Genomic DNA, 22839 nt, shown 5'->3' on the forward strand with positions numbered 1-22839 from the left:
TCCGGGGGGATATAAATGGTAATATATTCGCTCACCTCACCTCACTACAAAAAAGGGGCCAAAACAATGTAGCCTTCTTTTGCAGTCTTCGCATTTTCCACCCCTCCTGGCTGTTCCTTTTTTTTATTTCAAAGTTGTATGAACAGGGAAGGTAGCTGCTCATCTGTGTTCATTTTTTTTTTTTTTTTTTTCAAAGCGTAGTTTCTCCTTTCACAAAAACGAGCTTAAAACGACTCACTCGCATGGTAGTGGCCAAGTAGCGATGAACAGTGCGCATACTTATGTAACATATGTATACCCCCGCGTGACGCGGCAAATTCTCAGCTTGCATACAAACCGCGCATATACTTTACAAAAAAAAAAATAAAAGCAAATCTTCGCTTTGCTAGCCAAATTGGGGAAATCAAAAAAGCGTTGCGAAAAAAATATGAACAGGTCAGCCATTTCGAAAAACAAATTGCAAAAAAAAAAAAAAATATGTATAAATAAAAATAAACGAGCTAGCGAGCTTGTTAGCAGCTGAGCCTAACGAACGAATGAAAAGGCGACACTGGCACCTGCCGAATGACGCTTCAAACTTTTGTCACCTGTACGAAGGGGCGAAAAAGTAAATTTGCCGTGGGGCATAATTTACGCCAATGGAAGATCGCGCAACGGAGGTGGTCTACAACGTATTTGTGCAATAGCGCTGAAGCATGGCCTATGCACAAGTGTGGGTGATACGCAGAGGTGTACACACGTACGCACGTACACATGTAAATGCTACACATACTGCACTTTCGTCGGGGAAGACACTCCACACGCAGCGAAAGTAGCCACTCCTCGGGGGTCACTTCTTTACATGGTACACATAATTGACATTCCTGGAGGGCAACAGAAAAAAACTGCCGCTACTCTCATAGTAGTTGCAAAAGTAGTCCAGCAGATAGCAGGCAGATAAGGCATCCTTCCTGCCTGCACAATTTTTGTTGTAAAATTTTGAAAATAAAGTATTATTTTGATCCTTCACTTTGGTCACCATATTTTTTAATGAGAAGTTTAAACAAGTGTCCGTTTTGTTTTCCATCTTTTGATTTTCCTTGCTCGACATGATACAATATTTTTCCACAAAATTATTTTGTTGCTCTTTATAAACATTTCTATTTTTGAATGTGATCAATTCGTTTTTCACTTCGAAGGGAATTCTTCTTGCGCTCTTCCCCAGGGGGGGTTTTCTCTCTCCATTCACCTCGTTCATAAAATAGCACAGATGTCTGCCCATATCGCTTGCCAGCATGTTCATGTGCGGCCTGTAAAAGAAAGATAATTGCGCCCGCTCGTAAGTGAATGTGTGCACGTACATATTAGCGTGGTGTGTGCAACTTTGCTTAGGGAGGACTTGAACGAATGGGCATTCCCTATGGCCCCTCCACGGCACGTTAGAAGCGGCATTGTTATCTCCATTCACACAGAAACCTGATCAGGTAAAACTGTGCGTACGCTCCAGCATGTATGAACTGGCGCGGAAGAGTCCTCCCTCGCTGCACTCGGTTACCCGTTGCATCCGATGAGAACAATCACATTGCTGTTATATATGCATTCGAACAGGTAATGGAAAAAGGAAAAAAAATTATAAATGTGGCCATTAAAGTACAGGGCATAAAACAGGATGACATTTTCCTTGAGGGGTACGTCAAACTCCTTGTTGTAAATTAAATGCTTGTGTCTTGCGGTGATTTTCTCGTATATGTATTTGTTCTTACATCGCACACACAGGCCTGTGTTCGGGGAGTGGGTTTCACGCAGGTGCTAGGGAGCCAAGTTTGCAATGGGGGACGCATCCATTTGGAGGGCAATCCACTTGGAGAGCAACCCACTTGGAGAGCAATCCATTTGGATAGGCAGCTCCACATGCATGACGCTCATTCCACGCTGATGCGAACGCGCCACTGGCCCGCTTCCCTTACCCATGAAGCTATAGCCGTAGTCAACCGACACGATGTTGTAGCTGCTAAGCGGGAGGTTCCCAATTTCGAGGACGCCCTCATCTAAGTTTACACTCGAAATGTTTAAACTGCTTGGGAGGTGCACATTATAGCTAAGCGCGCTGCCATGGGCGTTACTTTTAAGCTCATTTTCAGGCTCATTTGTATGCGCACTTTTATGCGCACTTTTGTGGGCACTTTTCCTGAGTCGACACGTGGAAACGACCCTTACATACATCACAGTGGCGCGCGGGCTCCTGTTTACGACCCTCCCGTGGCCTCCCACTGCACATTTGAGCAAAAGGATAGACAGCGCCGTGATGTAGAAGAACTTCCCTTTCATCGTCTCTTAGGCATTTTTTTTCTCATTCAGCTGGACGCTCCTCGGAATGAATGCCAAAACGCTTTTGATGTCTGCCAGGGGGGGGAGGAAACGGGGGAAACAGTATGTCTCGATTGCGCTATGCGTAGAGAACACACGTGGTGACATGTGCCCAAAGGGCACTCCCACGGGGGCCCAGCTTTAGGGGCCACTTCCTTACTCATATTTTCCTTCAAATCCTGGTAGTTCCTCTTTTTCGGGTTAATGCTGATTTTTTCACCTGCACATGGTCATGCGGAGTTCAAGAAAAAGGGGTTCATTTGGGGTGCATTGAGGGTACATTCAGTGTACATTCGACCATACGTAGGGTAGGACGATGACACGGAGGAATCCTCTCACGCGAAGGTACACACACGCATACGCCTGTAACACGTGGGCAGTGAACCCGTGTGCGTTCCCCGTTCAGCTGCTTACCTGATTCGTTGGGGGGGGTTGCCTTAACAACTTCCTCCTTCTTCTGTGCGTCCCCCTTCATTGGTGGGGGCTCTCAGAATGGCACTACGACTGGAGGTGCCGCTGTGGAAGCGGTTGCGGCTGCTGGGAGACTACTGGGGCGATTACTTCTGCAACTGCTGCCGCGATCACTGCCGCGTTTAATGCAGTGACTACGGCTTTGGCTACGGTCAGGCCCACCCCTGCAGGTGCCCCCGTGCCTGCACAGTTACGGCTGCAATTTCGCACAACGGCATACGCCGTAGGTTTTGTTTTTTTTTGGTTATTTTTGGGGCTCCATTCTCCGTTCGCATTCGCCAAGACTACGCGACTTAGCAGAAAGCGAGGAGCTCGTAAGGAAGTGTGTGTTTATCCTTTCGCAAAAATGAAAGAAAAAAAAAAAGTAAAACCGCAAAGCAATTGTAACGCGAAGTTGCAAAAAAGCTGGGCAAACAGGGGCAGAAAAGTACCACAAAAGGGCTACATAACCGCGCGAGGTGGCAAAAACGAAGGTGGGGCAAAATGTACCGAGCGGACACCCAAAGCGCGCCAAAAAAAAAAAATTTTTTTTTTGCAGCGACTTTCCCCCGTGTAGTTGTTAGGAAAGAAAAAAAAGGCAAAGGCGGAATGGCGCGAAGCGGAACAGAAACGAAACAAGCAAAAAAAAAAAAAGCGAGTAAAAAAACAAAACAGCGCTGAAACGTAAGTTTACGAACGTGAATGCAAATGCGTATGGCATGTAATTCCCACGCACATGTGCCACGTGAAGTGAGAGCAGACGAGGAAGCAAACGCAGAGAAAAATGGGAAGAAAGAAAAAAACGCGTTTGCCTCACCATGAATGTCTCCAAAAGAGAACATAAGCAACACAGCATATACATTATGCATAGCAAGTTGACTTTTTCATGTCCTGCAATTTGGGTATGCCTGAATGTCAGCGTTTTGAAGAGTTCGTAAAGTTTTGTTAAAAAAAGAAAGAATTATTTTATTTTATTTTATTTTATTATTTTCTTTTTTTTTTTTTTTTTTTTTTCTTTGTTTTTGTTTTGTTTCGTTTCATCCCCGCTGCGAACATGTGGAACGTTTTCAACTTCAACAATTTTGACGACAAGCTGAAGAACAGCAAAAATGAGAAGGAGGTTTATACGCACGAGGATTTGAGGTAGGCCAGTGTGGCGATGTGGTGGTATGGCGATGTGGCGGTGTGGCGGTGTGGCGTTGAGGCGCGGTGTCCGCATGGTGTCTTCACCATTCCCTCACAACGTCCCCACCGCGTCTCCACCACATCCCCACCGCGTCTCCACCACATCCCCACCGCGTCTCCACCGCGTCTCCATCGCTTCCTCCCCCCCGTAGGTACTACTTCGAAAAGCTGGTGAAGATTAACCTGAACAACGTCAACATAAACAACTTCATCGAGCTGCTGCGGAAAATCACGCAGATAACAATTTGGGGCGACAAATATGATGACCAGATTTTTCAGTAAGGAGGCGCGGCAAAAGCAGGGGAAAGAGAGGGGGGAGACCCATTATTGGGGGGAGACCGATTAGAGGAGAGCAGCTCCTCCCCCGCGAGTTGTCCACGTGGAGAGTTCCCCCTGTGGAGAGGTTCCCCTGTGGAGAGGTTCCCCTGTGTGGCTACCCCTGTGTGGCTGCTCACCCGCGCGCGCCCCTCCCCCCCCGAAGGTACTTCTGCGAAGACAACATCTTCAACCACTTCATACACCTGCTGAGGCAAAACATAAACAAAAACATCAGGATTCAAATCTACCAGTCCCTCACCCTGCTGATACAGAACCTGCAAAAGGATATTTCTCTCTGTAAGGAGTGCCCCCCCGAGGGTGCGATCCGTGGGGCGAGGCACGAGAAGGAGCCAAAAAAAGGGAAAACCTCACAAGGGATTCGTAACTGAGTCAAATTCACAGCGATTTCTTAACTGTGTCAAATTCATAATGACTTCTTCCCAACTGTGACGCCTCTCCCCCCCCGCAGACTACATCTTCAGCAACAACAAAATAAACAACCTGATTTACACGACGTTCATTTACCAAGACGATGAGATTATGCCCTACTACATCTCCATGATCAAGTCCATTTCGTTCTTCCTCAACTACCACACGTCCAAGTTCTTCTTCAACGAGGTAGGCAGTGGAGCGGTGCAGCGGCGGTGTGCAGCGCGACGGATGCCGTCTGCTTATTGCTTGCGTGAAATAAGCCGATGCGTTGGCAGCTCTATCTTCTTCCCCGCATCCCATCTCCCCCGCTTTTTTTTTTTTTTTTTTTTTTTTTTTTTCCACGAAGAAGAGTATGAAGTTCCCCCTGTACACGGAGTCGCTGAGGCTGTACAAGTTCAACGACATCATCACGAGGACGTACGTTAAGAATATTATCCTAAACATTTTGAAGAGTAAGTCTCCTGGGTGAGGTCGCCTCTGAGGGGGTTGCCATTTAACGTAGCGCTCCTGAGGTGGTTGCCAGTGGGCTTAGCGCATCTGAGGGTGTTTCCAGCCGGCTTAGCTCTCGATGCACACGTGACTCACATCCGCCCCCTTCACGTTATTCCCCCCACGCTCACTTTCTTCGCCCCCCCCGTGCAGTCGAAGACGAGGGGATTGAAAACCTCATCCTCCTGCGGTCCGCATTCTTCACCATCCTGGTGTGCTACCTTCGCAACCACATCATAAGGATGAACAAGATTTACACAAAAATAAAGGAGTCCGAAAAATTAAAAAAAATGTTTAACACTTGCCTGGACGAAGTGGACGACGTGCTGTACTTCTTCGAGGACATGCTGAATTGCGAGAAGAAGAGGATAAATGATATGCTGATGGTGAAGTTGCTTCTTTATTTTTTTTTCCCGCTGATTGGCTCGTTCCACAGCTCCATCTACTTCGACTGCGGGAGTGCGTATGGCGAGGGGGGCATCTGCGAGGACGACCCGGGCGGGGGAATGAAAAGCGGAATGGGGAGCGGAATGGGAAGCGGCAAAGGGGGGGACAATCAAAGGGGAGACTACCAAGAGAGGGACTACCCCGGGGGAGACAAGAGGGAGGAGGCGTTCTTCCGCAAGGAAGGCCCAGTGGCCGGCGCGAGCAACCCCGTGAACTACAGCAGCTTCGACTACGTGTACTTCTCCAGCCAGAAGAGCCGCGAGCAGAAGGCTGCTTCAGCAGGGAGGGAGGACACTCCAGGGGAGGTTCCCGCAGATGGTGAAGCGAATGGGGAAGTCTCCACAGATGAGCGTACAAAAGAGGGAGTCGCCCCCCTCGGTGATCACCACTCCGGGGAAAACAAACCCAGCGATGTGGAGGAGACGGGGCAGCGGGAAAAACCAAACCAAAGCGACCCCCCCCAGGAGGTGATAGAAAACATAAAGTGTAGTAACCGCGTCCCATTTATAAAACTATTTGATAGCAATTTGAAAAACGTAAAAAATTTTGACTTTTGCAAAAGTTTGTCCTCCTCGAATGCGTCCTCTGTGAACTCGAACGTGAGCAACGTCGAGGTGGAGAGAGCCGCCAGGGGGGAGCAGCCAAACGGGGAGGAGTCGCCACCCCAGGGTGAAACTCAAACACAGGGGGAAGCAACCTCCGACGCGAAGAAACCCCCCAAGAGGGGGGACAACACGTACGAGTTCCTCTACTTCAGGGGAAGGAAAAGCTCCAATAAGGAAAAGGCGGCAGAGGATAAGCCCCCCGAGGGGGGGGAGGACGCGAAGGATGCTAGGGACGCGGACGGCGAGGGGCACGCACAGGGGGAAGTGCAGAAGGATGGCGAAAAAAGGGACGGCCAGTTCATCAAAGAAAATGAGCTGAAAGACAGCTACTTTAGGAAGCGAAAGAAGAAGAAGATTTTCATCCAGATGACCTCGATGAACGGGGTTCTTCACAAGAAAGGGAGGGGCAAGGCCTCGAGTGGTGGGAGTGGCTACCCCGGCTGCAACGGCGGCTACAATGGCGGCGGGAGTGGCTGCCTCGGGGGGGAGGACGAGCTGGGCGAGGCGCAGCGGCTGATGCGGGGCGGCGCCTTCTGGGAGGAAGTCCAGAGGCACAAGCTGACCCACCTGTGCCACGTGCAGATCCCCACGCTGCAGAAGAAAATCACCTTCGACGATAATGTGAGTAGCGATTTGTATAATTACCTCTTCAATTTCAACAGCTTCACGAAGAAGGTCCTCCATCACTATGAAAACAAAATGAGTGTAACGAATGTCTATTACCACATCTTCAAACTGGGTCTACTCTTTCACCCCCTATGTTATGTCAATTCGTTTAGGAATTTTTCTATTTTATATAACTACCTAATCAACACCACCTTGTCCCTCTTCATGTTGATGCGATCACTCACCATATTGAAAAATGAGAAGCTTAATCAAATCGTTTACGCGGTAATTTTTGGGGAATACATCAACGTTCATTTTTTGCTAAAGATTTTGACGAATGATCTGAAGGAACCCTACTTTTACCATCAGTTCTTCGATCCCCATAAGAAGGTTAACGTGAGTGAGAGTCCCTCGGACGACTTGGAGTTTGAAAATGTGTATTGCTCCTCCATTGAGCATTTGCTGCCGGAGTACAATAAGGAGGAGGAGCTGGTTTGCCTGGACTTGGTCAACGGCTACTACCTGGGGGGGGGGGCGGCCCCTCACGAGGGAGCAGCTACTCAAAGGGGAGCGGCTACTCAAAGGGGGGAAGCGCCTTCTCACGAGGTTGACGCGCCTTCCAAGGAGTCCATCAGCAGCGTTCCCGGCGGACAGGCAGAAGATTTCCCCGCTTTGGAAAGCCCCCATCCAGCCGCTCCCACCGCGACTATGAGGAAGTACGACGAGCTGAGCAACCCCATTCTGCTGAACTTCCTGCTGCTGACCAACGTGCAGAAGGAGAAGAATATAAAAAAATGCGAAAAGGACAACATGAAGAACAAAATTTCTGACGTGTACCTACTGCTGAGCATCCAGTTCGTTTCAAATTTTTTGAAAGCGTACGATGGGAAGTTGAGCGACTTGGCCATCCCGTTTTTTAAAATTTCTCATCACAATTTTGTGTACGTTTTTTGGAGCATCATTAATGTGCACATAAATAATTTGTACCTCCGGATCATAACGCTCAAGCTGTTGATCAACTTGACGCTGGTGTATATCGAGCGGATAGGGGACGAGCGCGCGTGCGAGGATTTCGCGGCGCCACTGCTGGGGCTCATTCGGAAGGTGCGCACGCAGCGGCGACTACTCAGCGGCGACTACTCAGTAGCAACCACTCAGTCGCATTAACTCAATCGCAACTGCTCAATCGCGACCGCTCAGTCGCTGCTCCGCAGTCTTGACCGCCCACCCACTAACATGCTTGCCCCCCGCCTGCAGATCAAGAAAAAGCTCGCCAACAAAATCAAGAGCATCATTGGGAAAATGGAGTACAAAGTGTGCCAGATTTTTTGGGTAACTCTCCCGCTGGGGCTTCAGCCCCTTCCGCGGAGGATCCTTTATATGACTGTCCATTCGCCGCACGGCACTTTTTTTTTTTTTTTTTTCCCTTAGGAGGAGAGCAAAATATACGAGAATTGCTTCCAGGAAAGGATTAACATTTGCCGCGACTCCGTCCTCATAAACATCGTGAATGACGTGGATGGTATGGCGTCAACGGGGGGGAGCGCAAGCGAGCGGGAATGCGGCGTGTGCGCGTTGACTTGTTCATTTTGTGCTCATTTTGTGTATTTTATCTGCTTATTTTATCTGCTTATTTTATCTGCTTATTTATTTTATTTTTTCCTTTTTTCCCCTTTTGCAGAGTCCGGCGACAACAACTTCCTGTGCTACCCCGTTTCGCAGATCGAAATATATCGAAGGAATGTGCACGTAGGGATTGAGAGGCGGCGGAGAGGCGGTGGAGAGGCGGTGAAGACGCCGCGGGGGGCACCTATGGTGTGGCTGCCGTGAGCCCCTCCCCCCGAATGAATGCGTCTTCACCTCAGCGTTGATCGCTTTGCTGCACACCCCCCCTTTCACCGCTCCCTCCTTTGGCAGGCCCTGTTCGTGCTAGACGGAGTGTCTAGCAAGTTGCAGAAGCTTCTTTCCGTCGCGAAGGGGTAATAAAAAAGAGGCGAAAAAGGCGAAGCGTGAGAAAATAAAGCGAACGAACGAACTGGCAGACTAACGAACTTACAAACGACGGACGCTTGCTTCCCCTCCCCCCGCAGCGAACAGGACCACACCATCCCCTTCGACTTCAACTACAACGACATGTCGGCCCTCATCGACATAAAGAACAAAAACACCATCAAGTGCTACCTGAAGAATAGCAACCAAATTGTAACTCTGCTTTGCGCTGGCGTGCTGGCGTGCTGACGAGCAGTTGCGCTGGCGAGCAGTTGCGCTGGCGAGCAGTTGAGCTTCTCACCGATTCGCTTCTCACCGATGCGCTTCTCACCGATTCGCTTCTCACCGATTCGCTTCTCACCGATTCGCTTCTCACCGATTCGCTTCTCACCGATGCGCTTCTCACCGATGCGCTTCTCACCGATGCGCTTCTCACCGATTCGCTTCTCACCGATTCGCTTCTCACCGATGCGCTTCTCACCGATTCGCTTCTCACCGATTCGCTTCTCACCGATTCGCTTCTCACCGATTCGCTTCTCACCGATTCGCTTCTCACCGATTCGCTTCTCACCGATTCGCTTCTCACCGATTCGCTTCTCACCGATTCGCTTCTCACCGATGCGCTTCTCACCGATTCGCTTCTCACCATTGCGCCAACCGCTTTACCTTCCCCCCCGCTCAGTTCAACTGCTACTACATCGAGGACGGCACGAACTTCCTGCTGTGCATCCCCTCGAACAGCCACGTGAACCAGGCACTCATCATCTTCTGCTACCCCCTAATGCTCATCGACCTGTACATTGATAAAAACGACAGCAAGAAGTTAATCATCCACATTTACAGCTACAACAGCGAGGGGGGTAGCGGCGTGGAGGGCAGCGGCGTGGAGTGTAGCGGCGTGGAGCGAAGCCTCGTGGAGAGTACCCCCGGGGAGGATGCCTCTGGGGCAAACTTTAACAACTCCGAAAAGATTTTTCACAGCAGCAATTTAGACAGCAACTACATGAACACGGTCAGGTGCTACAGCGCCAACAATGAGGACGGCCTCTTGGAGGAGGCCCCCAAGGTGCACAAGAACGACTACATCCTCAACAAGTACAGCTCTGCCTATAAGAAGAATCGGACGTAAGGGCGGCCATAAAAAAGGGGATTATTGTGTGTGGGCACCCCTCGTTGAAACGCTCCTCGATTGTCTCCCCACTGTGCATCCATCAATCTTAGCAGCTCCCGCGTGTGCACCTTTTCCACTCCCCCTCTGATTACTTCCTTTTTTTTTCCTCCCCATTGCAGCATAACCAACGTGAAGAAGGAGTGGTGCCACAAGGAGCTGAACTTCATGAAGAACATTTTGAAGCTGAACTTCTACGACACCACCAGATCGCTCATTGTCTACGTGCGTTTGCCGAGGCGCGGTCTGCCCCTCAGCGGTTGTGCCGTCTGCCCCTCAGCAGTTGTGCCGTCTGCCCCTCAGCGGTTGTGCCGTCTGCCCCTCAGCGGTTGTGCCGTCTGCCCTCCGCAGTTGTGCCTTCCCCTCCGTAATTGCTTCTTTTCTCCACCCCCCCGCAGAAGGAACTCAAATCTGGGATACAACACATAAACGATAAGTACAAGAAGAAGTTGGAGGAGTACCTCAACACGTTTTAGTGCGCGTGCATAGCAGGAAGTTTAAGAGGAAAAAAGAAGTGAAAAAGAAGTGAAAAAAAAATGACGAAAATGTGACCAAAAAGTGACGAAAAAGTGACGAAAAAATGAAGAAAATAAAAAAAAAAAAATCGGATATGTTTCCCTCCGTTTGTGTATGTACACCCTTTGTCCATTTTTCCGTAACCGTTTTTTTTCCTACCCTTTCTTATGCTTTCTTATCCCTTATGCTTTCTTTTTTTTTCCTCTTATAAAATTCTCCCACTCGAGTTTGCCCGGGGTGGAACCTGATTTGTGCCCCTCCACCCATTCCACCCCTTTTTGTTTTCCCCTTAACTTTTTTTTAAACTCGCCAATGTGTCATTTGGCCACATTCCGCTACTCACATGAGGGGTGTATTTGTGCACGCCCATGAAAAGGGGAACCACCGCGTTAGGACCGCTGAAAAGAAGAAGTAAAGTAGAGTAATCTCCTCTGCATTATCTTCCCCCCGCACTCCTTCCTGCACCCCGTGTGAGCTCACTTTTCACCCCCCCGGTGGAAGAAAATATTCACAAATAATTTTATTTTGTCGGGGAATTCAAATTTGGCGTTTTCCAGCAGGAGGTAGTGCGACTTGGGCAGCTCCGGGCATTCCACGTTGTGCTAGTGAGGGGGGAAAAGGGGCGGAAAAAAAAAAAAAGAAAAAATGATGGAACAACGGAAGGGAAGAAACTTAAACGGGGAGTCAAAGTGGTAATTCTCTTGGGGGAGGGGGCTCCACAAAGGGGAGAAGCGTCGTTGGTCGCTTTCACCGCTTATGCCGCTTGTACCACTGGTTTGTCTGAGGGGGGAAGGAACAGCAAAATGGGTGAGGCGGGTCGGTCAAGGGGGCGAAAAGGGGTAACCGGTGAGCGGCACTTCGTAACGGCACCACTTTGTAACGGCACCACTTCGTAGCGACGCCTTGTGGGCGCCCCTTCTCCTGGGACCTACCCACGGTAAGCCGTATCCCCTTGCTGATGTAGCCATTCTGGGAGTCCCCCAGAAGGAGGACGTAAAAGGGGGCGTACAAAATGATTTCCTTCAACAGGGAGAGGCAGTACAAAATTCCTGAGAGGGGGGGAAGGGGAGAAGCGGGAGAAGCGTTTGTTCAGCTGTCTACACATTATGTGTGCGTGCGGGCCTATGCGTGTGGCGTTGTCCCTATCTACAGCCCTCCCCTGGCTGCTCCACCCCGCCGCGCCAACTCACTGCTGATGAGGAGGTAAATTATCCCGAAAACTAAAAAGAGCACAAAGACGGTGGGGTACAAAAAAATCAAAATGGTGAAGAGGACGGTGCCTGTGGTAGAAGGGAGAAGGGGGGAGCAATCTCATGGGAGTAAGCTCAGATGGCGTCTTCTCCGTTTGGGCGGCATTTACAACTCCTTAACAGAAGGGCCACTCTCCCGGAGAGCCTCTTTCCCCCCTCGGAGCACCAACCCAGAATGACCTCCTCATTGGTGTAGTAATTTGTGTCCACCCGCAGTTTCAAAATGTTCCATTTTTTCCCGCTGCAAAGGGGAAAAAAAAAAAGAAAATGAGAAGGGGGAAGGAATGCATGAATGAGTCTTCAGGTGCGACTTGCGATGCTCCTTTATAGCAGCACGTGGCGGGGTTGAGCGTTCGATGCGCATTCTCTCCGCTTACCGCCGGGGACTTACTTAAACAGGAGGTACAGAGAATACATGTTGCTGTGAAAAATGGAGAGGATTTTCCTCAGGAAGGTGAAAATTAAGGTGACCTGAAAAGGTGTGTGTGGCGGCGTGTGTGGCGGTGCGGCCAACTCGATATGGGGTGACCCAATTGGGGGGAGACACAGGTGAGAGGGCCTCCCCCCCACTCCATACGCTGTGGCTATTCTATCTCCCTACATGCGCTGTGATCAGCTTCAGGTAGTCCATAAAGAAGGAGAGGAAAAAGGAGGCCCCGCAGAGGGACGACAGCTTTAGGAGGTGCACCACCGAGGAGCTCTTCAATGGAAGCACGTTTTTGAAATAGTCCCTGAGGTGGAGCGGTGGAGCGGGGAAGCGGCGGTGAATCGGTGAATCGGTCGGGGAGCTGCGCACGGTGGGATTTTCTTGCGTGTAGACCCACTCAGCGACGGGCGCACGAACCACTTGTCCAGGATGGAGACGATTATGCTCCCAATGAAGGAGGTGAAGTTGTTGTTCAGCTTCAGCCCCAGGGGGTTCTGCAGCAGGGTCCCCAGTATGGACCTGCTCGGGGGGGAAGAACAGTAAGAATGAGAGGAGTGGGAGGAAGGAGAAGTGGCGGAAGAATGATAGGACGTGGGAGAAGTAGGCGACGTGGGGGAAGAAGATAAGAGACCCCCAGTGTGCTAAGCATGGCCGAACTCGGACTGCCATTCCATAACACGGCTGTCCGCTTCGCCGCTCCTCTCCACTCGCTCTCCTACGTCAGCGTGCCGGAGTTGTGCAAAACGCCCGCCTTCTGGAGGGCGAGGCGAACGTCGATTAACTCGTGAGAGAGCATGATGAAGAGGAGGAAGCCCAACAGAACATCTATAACGAAATTACACAACCGAATAAGGAGCAGCTCCCTGTATTTTGCATAATCCGCTGGGCTGTGTCTACTTCTCATTAGGCTAGTCAACAGGGGATGCCACTCCGAGTGCATGTGCAATCTCTCTTTGAAAAAGGTGAGGCTGTTTTTTATATTGCTCGAAAAAAGCCTCGCGTTTATTTTGCCTAACATACACAGGAGGTAGTAAAATGAGATGCTCACTGAGGAGACGAGGTAGGTTAAGAAGAAGAGGGCCGAAAGGGGGCAGTTTACGTTTTGCTCGCTACGGTTGTTGGTGGCGTCTTCCTCACTGCGGGGGTCTTTCGCCTCTCCGCCCTTTTCTATCCTCTCTGCGTACGCGTTTTGGTTGTTCAACAGGGTGATTATTTGGTGCATGTTGAGGATCCGCTCGTTTGGGGTGTTTGCCTTGTTGGGAGTATTTGCCTCGTTTGGGGTATCCGCCACGTTTACCGCGTCGCCTTCCCCCCCCCGGCTCTGATGGCTTCCATCAGAAGGGGACTTTTCCTGGGCGTCCCTCTCGCTGTCCCTGCAGATATCATCAAAGGGGATGTTGTCCCCTCCGATGTCCCCCCCATGGGGGCACTTCTCCCCGCCATTCCTTTTACCCCCCTTCTTTGCGAGCGAGCCATCTCTCCTAAGTGCCTCCCAAACGAGCCTACTCACATGGTCATCCGAAATGATGTAGACGTATTTGCTCAAATTGTACAGGATGAATAGGGCGTCCTGATTTTTCACCTCTTCTGTTTCTCCCATCATGAGCACGGGTCTCCCTCCATAGTAAGCCACGTGCAGGTAGTTATAGCCAATTTTGTTTTGCCCCTTTAACGCGCTGGCTCTCTGTAGGTCCGCCACATCCTCAGCGAAGATCAGCTCGCCCACTATGTGGACCCCTTCGCGGGGGCCCTTCGCAAAGCTGCCATTCTGAGGGAAAGGGGGTGGGCAGGGGGAACGCAAAAATGGTTAGCAGCGAAAAAGATGTGAGGAGAGGGTGTGAGGAGAGGATGTTGGGGGCACCCTGGTGAACTTCCCACAACGCGCCAACAGAGCATCACATCCATGCGGGTTGCAAAAAGGACGCCAATTTTTACTCCTAGACACCCTCCTCAAATGCACGTGGGTGTTTTCCTTTCCCCACCTGCTTGTGCGTGATGTGAATCACTATGCACGTGTCGTGGGTACGGACGCCATACAGGTAGTGCCTTAACTTCGTCTCGGTCGACTCCACTTGTTGAGGAAAGAATATGTTAATGCAGTTCCTGCGCGGAGGGGCGCCCTTTCCCTGGCTTACTTCGTGGTTCATTTGGGGGCTCATTTTGGGGTTCATTTTGGGGCTCATTTTGGGGCTCATTTTGGGGTTCATTTTTTGGTTCACTCTTTAGCTCCGCGGTGTCGCTCTACTGGGATCCCCCGTTTAACCTCCCTGCTTGGGTGGGGCGCTCCTCCTGCCGCACCTGCCCATCTGTGGGGAGCTGCCCAACTCTTGGCATACTCGACAGGCGCACACGAGGAGGGGTCTGCTTTGGTAGAGAAAAAAAATTGCCCTCTTCAAACGGTGCTTGGACACTTACACTATAGTCTTATTACACTTGTTGTGAGCAGCCACCTGCTGGTGTTCTTTCACATGCGGATCATGTACCTATTTTGGGAAGTGTGCCGTTTGGACTGACCGATGTGCAGGTGATTTAACTCTCACTGAGTGGGTGTTGGGTTGGAAAAAAAAAGGAAAGAAAAAGAAAAAGAAACGCCTCCACTGTGCATCCCCCCAAAGGTGCCTTCTAACCTGCACAAATGAACTGTGCATACAGATTGGGGAGAAAATCAGGTAGCTAAATTTTTTTTTTTTTTTTTTTTTTTTTTTTGCCAGTCCACATGTAGCACCGCGTGTTTACCTGACTTGTTCATATTTTTTGTTCCACTCTCTCGCATTAACTGCTGATTGGGGAGGGGCTCTTGGCCCTTTCTGGCAGGTGTGCGCTGTGCGAAGGGGGGAGAAGAGAAGCGGGCCAGGTTTCCACCGGGTGGCGCTTTCACATGTGGGGCACTTCGTTTTATTTCTACTAATTTTTACTCATTTTTTTCATGGGGTAGGGCCGCCCCGCTTTTGTTTAGTGCAGTGCCGCCCCGATGCCTTTTTTTTTTTTTTTTTTTTTATCCCTGCGGGGTGATCTCCTCTACAATGTGGCTGCCGAGAATGCAAAGTGAAGAGGAAGAGAAACGCTGGAGGGGAGAAAGAACAAAAAGTAGTACACCTCACCACATCACACTATGGAGTGACTGAGGAAGGCTCAAGAGGGGGGGAATGGAGAGAGAGCTACTACTCAACGCGTGATATATATGCCCCCGGGTGAAGATGCATACGAACAAACTACGAATTGACTTTGTTGGGAAGAGGAAGAACCATGGAAGGCTAATGCGCCTGTCGCAGGGTGGGTTGCCCGCCCACTTGAGGGAATTCGCCACAGGAGTGGGGGGTGAATCCCCATCGTCATGCCCCCCCCTATCGAAGGCATTCGTGGACCCGATTACCCCTGTGCAGAGACCCCACAGCGACAAAATTTTTTCGGCCTACACGAAAAGCTACATCCACAAGGAGAGCGAGCAGACGCTCATCCTATGTCTAAAGAGACTAAACGAATTGGAAAGGAACAAAAAGGTTGCCAAGTTGTCTCAGTACATTTATGAATTGCAACAGCTAGCCAAGTGTAAGGTGGCCTACAACGTATTGAAACAAATAAAGTTATTTCAAAACCTATTTGAGAGAGTGAATACACAGATAGGAACCGAGTCGCTATCTCCCTCTCTCCTACTCTCAGTGGCCATGAGCTACAAACATTTGCGCTTGAATAAGTACACCTACTTTAAGAACGTCCTACGTGCTGTGTGTAGCAACATAAGGGTGTATAAGAAGAACAAGCTGACTAAGCTAGTCGCTCCGGAGGGGCGGGCTATCGAATCGAGTGAGGACTACAAATATACGGTGGAGCTGATAAGCAAGGCGGGTAAGCAGCGTAGGAATGGGAGACGAATCAACATGCTAAATGTGGTAACCAACCTGCTAAATAACAGCAGCCTTAGCTATGTGCTCTATGCCTACTCTACTATGTTTTGCTCTCCCAACGAGTATGTCCTGTACATGTGCAAATACATCCTCCTAAATTCGTCTATGCTGAACCATTTGGACATGCTGTGCATTTTGCACTTTTTGAGGAAGACCAATGTGAAGATTCGCAAGGGCGACATCGTGGTGCGGCGAGGGGAGGCGGCACCGGCGCGGCGAGGGGAGGCGGCACCGACGCGGCGAGGAGAGCCAACCACCTTGGGTAAGCCACCCCCAACAAAAGGAGAAGTAAACTATAGCAGAAGCGATTGGCCCGCTTCTGCACAGGAGAGGGAGGCCATCCGGGGGGACTGTCCCACCGGCGCTGGGGGAGAAGCAAAACTTACGGTTAACCACACCAGTGAGCTGAAGACCCGACGAGGGAACGACCCATATGATGAGCACAGGAGCACCTACTTGAAGCTGCTCAGATGCATAATACACATTATGAAGAAGAGAGGAACCCACTTCTGCCAGAAGCCGAGCATCTTAATTGCCATCCTTTACCATTTTTACAAACTGAACTTGGTTCCCATCGAAATATTTTACTCCTTTCACAACCGCATAAAGAGGGAGATAAAAAATGTGGAGGTGAAATCGGTCGCTCTTTACCTGCACATTTTGAGCGACATTCAGTTTGACCTTCGCTACTACAAATGCTTGTACAGGCATTTGACCCTCGTTTTTGAGGGAGGGGAGCGGCAGTTCGACTTGCTCTCTGTCTGTTTGTCCTTTTACTCCCTCGCGAGGAACAGGCACTACGACGAGTGCTTCGTGCGCGCCTGCCTGGAGCTGTTCCGCCGGTACGCGTGTGTGGAAAGCGCCCTGATGAGAAGTGCCCCGATGAGAAGTGCTCCCCATGCGGATTATGCCACGCGGATCATCCCATGTGGATTCCCCCCTACTGACTGCCCCTCATGACTGCCCCATTCTGACTGCCTCCCCCCCCGCAGGCACGCCCACAACCTGAACGACGTAAACATCACGCACGTGGTGCACACCATGGGGAAGCTCAACGTCTCGGACGAGGACCTGCTGCACAAGTTGTGCGAAGTGGTAGCCAGAAGGATGGACAGCATCTCCCCCTTGAATCTGAGCCTGATTGTGCTTAGCCTATCGAAGCTGAAATATCAAAATGGGGATTTCTACCGTACGTGTGTGCAAAAGGGGAAGGAGTTGCTCGCCGCCTTCACAGACAAGCAGCTAGTCGTGTTCACCTACGGGTTGCTACTAACGCAGACGTTCGATTATCCCTTTGTGGAGATGTTCTTTCGGCAGTACATACGAATTGGCAACACCTGTAATGGTAGAAGAAGGCAGATGCTGGGCACCATCTGCTACTGCCTATGTGTGGAGAGGCCCTCCTTCTTGGAGAAATTCCCCCTGTCTGTTAACACCTTTTTGAAGAAGAACCTCCATTTTGTGCAGGAAAAGGAGGCTGGCAAAATGCACGAGGAGGTGGCTTCCATTCTGAGGTACCTACGTGTAGACCGCTTCGAAATTTTAAAAAGAAAACACCCTTACGTGTTTGATATTTCCATTGGGGGAGGGACATCAGAACGGGAACTATTTGTGGACTTTCTTCTTCCGAGGAAACTCCTTCGCAATTCGAGTAGCCTCAGTGGATTTCACCAAATGAAGAAGAGACACATGGCTTTGCTTAACGTGCACCTCTTTCACCTGGATGTAGGCTCCTACATGGGTCTCCCCTCCATGCAGGATAAGGTGACCTTCGTTCGGCGCTTCCTGAGGGAGGTGTGCCGCTACGATTTGAACCGCCTCGACGACGCGGAGAGGGGGAATCGGGAGGAAATAGTCAACTTGGTTCGTCTCGGCGAGGCGGTCGCGCAGGTGGGAAGTCTGGCCTATACGGGGGGAAGTTTGGCCTATACGCAGGTAGCACGCCCCTCCGCTGCACAGGGGGAGAGCCCCCCCATCAAGAACCGAGACTACCGCATCTTCCCCTCGTGCGCCAAAGTGCAAAACGCGAAAAAGGGCTTGCTCAAAGGTCACCCCGCGAGGGTCAACTACGAAGAGCCATTTAAAAAAAGGAATCAAATTTTCCTCCACATCGATGAGGAGAAGTTGCTCAGCGGTGGTGGCTTGGACTCGCCCGAGAGTTCCACAGATTACGCGCCACGTTTAGCGCCACGTTTGGCGGCATGTATGGGGGAACATTTGGCGGCATGTATGGCGGTACCACCGGGGGGCACACATGACGGCTGCACCCAGGTGAAGCACCCCTCCCCGAAGAAGGAGACCCTCCTGTTTGGACGGAAGTGCCACGGGCTAAACAAATACGAGTACGTTGATGAACGCAGTGGGAAGATTGTTGTCACGAGGGGGTGCGGGGTTGGAGGGTAGACAGGTAGACAGGGTAGACAAGGTGTTAGCAGGCCTCCCCACCGCAACGGGTTAGAGGCAAATATAACGAGTGTGGTGTACATGGGAAAGGCATTACGCGCAAGTTCGCGCTTTGCGAAGCGAGAGAAGGAGGGGACCCCGCGCGGCTACGCGAATAGCATAGGGCTACCCATTTATGAGCCCTCCACAGGGTAGGCGTAACCCCATCTGGCACGCTACTTGGCGCTTCTACGGGTGGGGTGGAAACGGCCTTGCTAGTCGTCAGCTATATTTATTTGGAAGGAGCCTACGGGGTGAAGGAAGAAGTTTACGAAGTGTAAGAAGCGTACGAAGTGGAGGCGCATTTGCTTCTTCTGCGTCTGCCTCTTTGCAGTTGGCTTAAGCTAACGCCCCTCGCACGGCTAGCCGCCGGGGGCTCTCTCTCTCTCCCTCCAGTGCCCTACACGTGGGGTAGTCCAGGGTGTAGGTGACGGAGCCCTTCATGCGGAACCGCGCCAGAATGCCCTTAATGATGCCGACAATGAGTACGAGCACGTGGTGCGTAAAATTTGACTTCTGTTTCGTTTCGTTGTCGAGAAGCAAGTGGCTTAGGTAAGAGCCCATGTTGCTGTCCGTAAGCACATAGACTCCTTTTTTATAGGCCTGTATTTTATCTGCACTTTTGTTGAAGAGAACTGCCCAAACGTCTTTTCCGATCAGTTTAGCGATGTCCTTAGGGTCACTGAAATCGTTTTTGTAAATGAGTACTCTCTCGATGAGCTTCCTGCCGATGTGTTTGCCCATGCCTTTTAGCTTGCCAGATAAAACGTTGGCTAGCTGTTTTTCTTTGGCGCTACGGGGTGGGTGCGTGGAGCTGTCCTTGCCCGCGCCATTTGGCTCAAGCGCGCTGGGGGGGGCGGCGCAATCTCCAAGCAGGTTTCCATTCGCGTCGTCAAGAAGTGCACCATTGCTCACCCCACCGCTAATAGCCCCCTCCTGCCGCGTGGGGATTCCCACCGCTTCCCCCAGAAGCTGCTCCTCCCCGTGGGGTAACCTCTTTTCCGTTGCCCCCCCCCCGACATCCTCACCGTCAGAGGCATCGCTCCTCAACTCGAACTCACTGCCCAACGCAATCTCGCTGTTCTGCAAAATCTCATCATTCACTTTTACAATTTCGTATATCAACAGTAGGAGGGTCGACTTGGATAGCATCCCCTCACTCATCGTTCCTCTCTGGTGGGTTTACACTTTTTTTTTTCGTTCATAGGGAGGTGCACGTGGCTGGGCTGGCCCGAACGGCATGTTTTGCAAAAAAGGGGAGGGCACACTGCACATCCCACATTGGTGTTAGGGGAGCACGCGTAGCAACTTGGCCCACGTAGAGGTAGGAGGTACACTATGCGGAGGACACGTCAACCTGCACATCGCTTAACCTTCATCGGAGGGGGACCCGCACGTCCGTGCTTATTAACGACAGCTCGATTTTTTTTCCTTTCCAAAAATGACCTGACCTGTTCATAACTTTTTTTTTTCTTCTTCACATATTTCACTTCGGTGTCCCTGTCCTCTCTTTCGAAGCGACGAAGTGGGAAGGACCTCTTCGAGGGAGTTCCCCTCTGCTGGTTAATCCGTGACGTGATGAAATTTGTTCCCCACCAAGCGGACCACCTTCGCGCATTCGTATTTGTAGGCCGCTGCGTTGTGGTAATAATCACAAGCGAAGTTAACACCGCGTTTGTAGCGTACGGGGAAGGGGAAAAAAAAAAAAAAAAAAAAAAAACTGACTTGTGCATATTTTTCCTTTACACGTTTGCGCCTTAGTTTACAATAATGACGAGCAGAGGGCATGCCATTCCGGGGGTGCCTCTTTCCTGGAGGGCGCAGGAAAAAGTGGTGCACTAGCGGGATGCAGAAGTGACGCGGAGCGATGCTACGTTGACCCAGCAGCGATGCCACGTTGACCCAGCAGCGATGCCACGTTGACCCAGCAGCGATGCCACGTTGACCCAGCAGCGATGCCACGTTGACGTGGAGGCTGACGCGTGAGAGATTCCCACTTAGGAACGCCCCTCGTGTACAGCGCAACTGCGCAGTTTAGGCGAAGCCCAAAAGTAGATGAGAAACCATCACCCTGCTGGCTTCTGTTTGCAAGCTGATGAGCGCGAAAGGAGAAGAGACTAATCCCAAGCGTACGCATATAAGGAAGAATGTAGATGCAGGCCGTTATCCTCCTGCGGATGAATAAAACCACCCCGTGAGAAGTTGGCCCATTTTTTTATTACTACCTGAGCCGCGTGAGCCACTACCACCGCAGCTGTGCTATCGTGAGGTGCTTCCCTGCTGCTGCTCCGCTGCCCCTCCGCTGTGCCCCCCTGACGTAGGAGACCCCCGAGTCGTCTCGAGAAAGCATGTGCATTAGATTACCCGATTGAGCCAATAGAACAAAATGAACTTCTTCTCAAACGCCAATAACTCCAAGGCTAGCAAGTCAAGAGATGGCAACATGCTGACGTGTAAATACACTCGGTGCTTTAACAAGACGTTTAAGAAGGACATCACGTTCATTCAGATTTTGTTTCCGTCCTTTACTGTGAAGAGCATCACGACTGCCTTTTTCGTGCTCCTATTTGTTACCTTCTTCATTTTGAACGTGTGCAACTTTGACAGGCAGGCGCCGCTCTACCTGAGCGAGTAAGGAGAGGCCGCTCCTTGGGGAGCGAGGCTGCTGAGGGGTAGCCCCGTGCCGGAGAGTGACTTCCTGTTTTGGCTAGCTTCTTCGCACGTGATTGCCTTTGCTTGATTGCCCCCATGCGATTGAGCGACCCCCCCCATTCCCCCACCTGCAGAACTGTGCTGAAGCGATCTGGCATGAGCAGGAACTCCGTCACGAACAACCACCAGTACTACAAACTGTTGACGGCCACTTTTTTCCACGCCAGCGTTTGGAACTTAATAGTGAGCAGAAAGGCGCGCCCGGTTGAGAAGACCCCGCGGACTTGACGGCGCATCTGCACTTGAGAGAGATCGCAGAGGTGAGGCAGATTTTATTTTCTCTTCTTCCCCACCCCGTTACAGATTAATGCCTACTATTTCATGAACATCGGGATCATCGTCGAGAAGAGGTACAGACGGGCGTAAAGGAGCGGCACTGTTTGTGCAAAGACGCAGCACTGTTGATGCAAAGACGCAGCACTGTGGAGTGTCATCCACCAGTTTGTGCGTGACACGACTTCTCCCATTTTGCCCTTCTCACTCCCCCCCCCTTTGCAGCTACGGGAAGGCTCGATACATTACGATAATGCTTCTAAGTGCCCTGTGTGGGAACTTCCTCCTCTGCGCAACTTCCAATTGTGGCGACGTAAGATGAGACGCAGTTCGGTCACTGCTGCGAACGGGAGAGGATATTCCCTTTTCCCGTTTTAATCTTCCAACAGGAGGAGTTCCCTTCAGAGGGAAGTGCTCATTTGTGCGTCTTGAATTTTTATTACTTCCCCCTCTTTTATTTTATTTTTTTTTTTTTTATTTTATTTTATTTTTTTTTTTCTTCAGGCCTACATGGGCATCAGCACAATCTTGTCCGGATTCATGGGCCTCTTTCTGCAGGAAATCGTTGAGCGGTACAAGCAGCTGACGGACAGGTGGAGCGTCATCGGGAACTACGTGTAAGTGTGCTGTGCGTGTCTATGGCAGTTTCTCCCGGCAAGAAGCTCACTAGCAGTCTTGTGCTGCTCACATTTTGGCTAGCTCAACCCCTGAGGTGTGCGCCCTTCCATTTTAACTCCGCAGGTTTGCAGTGCTGTCCCTCTATTTGACCATATCGATGTTTCCCTTTAATGGTAAGGCCAAGGAGAGAGGTGTGCGCGCATTGTCCCTTGGGGTTTTAACAAGTTTTTTTTTTTCCCACCATTTTGCGGTGTCATTTTTACTTCGCACCGCCCGATTTGCAGGAAACATCGTGGGGAACCTGGGGGGGATTTTCGGCGGCTTCTGCTACCCGTACCTCACCAAAAAGGACACCTTCCACGGGTAAGCGGAGGAGTGGCCAACGCGGGGCGCCGCGGTCGGCTGGGTCAGTTGTGCCAGCTGAGTTAGCTGTGTAAGCCGAGCACATGGCTGCGAAATGCGCAGCTGCCCCACCTGCTGGGAGCAACGAATGAAGCTGATTACCCGCTTTAATGATGACTACCCAATTGTGCGGCCCACGTTTTACAGGCAGGAGAAGAAGGTGAAGCTTACCCTCGCCGTTTTGCTGATTCTGCTTCTGAGTTCAACCCTCATCAGTTTGATCGTGGCCAAGTGTTAGGCGTGGGGCGGGAGACCCGCA

At 50.9% G+C, this 22839-nt stretch overlaps 6 protein-coding genes across 6 annotated transcripts, besides 14 other annotated features; 3 read left to right on the forward strand and 3 right to left on the reverse strand.

Annotated features, from left to right (window-relative positions):
• Positions 1-191: 191 nt before the first annotated feature.
• On the reverse strand, positions 192-2821 carry PVX_114080 (hypothetical protein, conserved; the record flags this gene model as incomplete). Its single annotated transcript, XM_001616154.1, has 5 exons — positions 192-1289; positions 1535-1757; positions 1947-2312; positions 2507-2566; positions 2761-2821. The coding sequence occupies 5 exons, from the start codon at positions 2819-2821 to the stop codon at positions 830-832; spliced, it is 1170 nt and encodes a 389-aa protein (XP_001616204.1). The 3' UTR covers positions 192-829.
• Positions 2822-3850: 1029 nt separating this feature from the next.
• Positions 3851-10511, forward strand: PVX_114075 (hypothetical protein, conserved; the record flags this gene model as incomplete). The annotated part of the gene is made up of 14 exons (XM_001616153.1): positions 3851-3939; positions 4134-4259; positions 4463-4596; positions 4769-4917; positions 5078-5183; positions 5374-7982; positions 8136-8210; positions 8310-8400; positions 8560-8627; positions 8796-8857; positions 8969-9080; positions 9550-9992; positions 10158-10260; positions 10434-10511. The coding sequence occupies 14 exons, from the start codon at positions 3851-3853 to the stop codon at positions 10509-10511; spliced, it is 4245 nt and encodes a 1414-aa protein (XP_001616203.1).
• Positions 6413-6500: a microsatellite.
• Positions 6905-6943: a microsatellite.
• Positions 7187-7256: a microsatellite.
• Positions 9626-9655: a microsatellite.
• A 516-nt stretch (positions 10512-11027) lies between the features above and the next one.
• PVX_114070 (N-acetylglucosamine transferase, putative) lies at positions 11028-14435 on the reverse strand (the record flags this gene model as incomplete). Its single annotated transcript, XM_001616152.1, has 9 exons — positions 11028-11153; positions 11488-11600; positions 11742-11831; positions 11972-12042; positions 12193-12272; positions 12403-12532; positions 12646-12747; positions 12948-13996; positions 14211-14435. The coding sequence occupies 9 exons, from the start codon at positions 14433-14435 to the stop codon at positions 11028-11030; spliced, it is 1986 nt and encodes a 661-aa protein (XP_001616202.1).
• Positions 11080-11131: a microsatellite.
• Positions 11504-11549: a microsatellite.
• Positions 11727-11752: a microsatellite.
• A 457-nt stretch (positions 14436-14892) lies between the features above and the next one.
• Positions 14893-14913: a microsatellite.
• A 512-nt stretch (positions 14914-15425) lies between these two features.
• On the forward strand, positions 15426-18536 carry PVX_114065 (hypothetical protein, conserved; the record flags this gene model as incomplete). Its single annotated transcript, XM_001616151.1, has 2 exons — positions 15426-16975; positions 17126-18536. 2 exons carry the CDS (start codon positions 15426-15428, stop codon positions 18534-18536), a joined length of 2961 nt encoding a protein of 986 aa, XP_001616201.1.
• Positions 16161-16219: a microsatellite.
• Positions 17050-17069: a microsatellite.
• Positions 18537-18914: 378 nt separating the features above from the next.
• Positions 18915-19739, reverse strand: PVX_114060 (transport protein particle (TRAPP) component, Bet3, putative; the record flags this gene model as incomplete). The annotated part of the gene is made up of 1 exon (XM_001616150.1): positions 18915-19739. The coding sequence occupies one exon, from the start codon at positions 19737-19739 to the stop codon at positions 18915-18917; it is 825 nt and encodes a 274-aa protein (XP_001616200.1).
• Positions 19181-19228: a microsatellite.
• Positions 19399-19436: a microsatellite.
• Positions 19740-20320: 581 nt separating the features above from the next.
• Positions 20321-20451: a microsatellite.
• Positions 20452-20961: 510 nt separating this feature from the next.
• PVX_114055 (hypothetical protein, conserved) lies at positions 20962-22818 on the forward strand (the record flags this gene model as incomplete). Its single annotated transcript, XM_001616149.1, has 8 exons — positions 20962-21206; positions 21362-21470; positions 21591-21637; positions 21786-21873; positions 22065-22177; positions 22302-22351; positions 22463-22541; positions 22728-22818. 8 exons carry the CDS (start codon positions 20962-20964, stop codon positions 22816-22818), a joined length of 822 nt encoding a protein of 273 aa, XP_001616199.1.
• Positions 22264-22304: a microsatellite.
• Positions 22819-22839: the final 21 nt, after the last annotated feature.

The sequence above is a fragment of the Plasmodium vivax genome, chromosome 11 (genome assembly GCF_000002415.2).
Source record: "Plasmodium vivax chromosome 11, whole genome shotgun sequence".
Taxonomy (NCBI): Eukaryota; Apicomplexa; class Aconoidasida; order Haemosporida; family Plasmodiidae; genus Plasmodium; species Plasmodium vivax.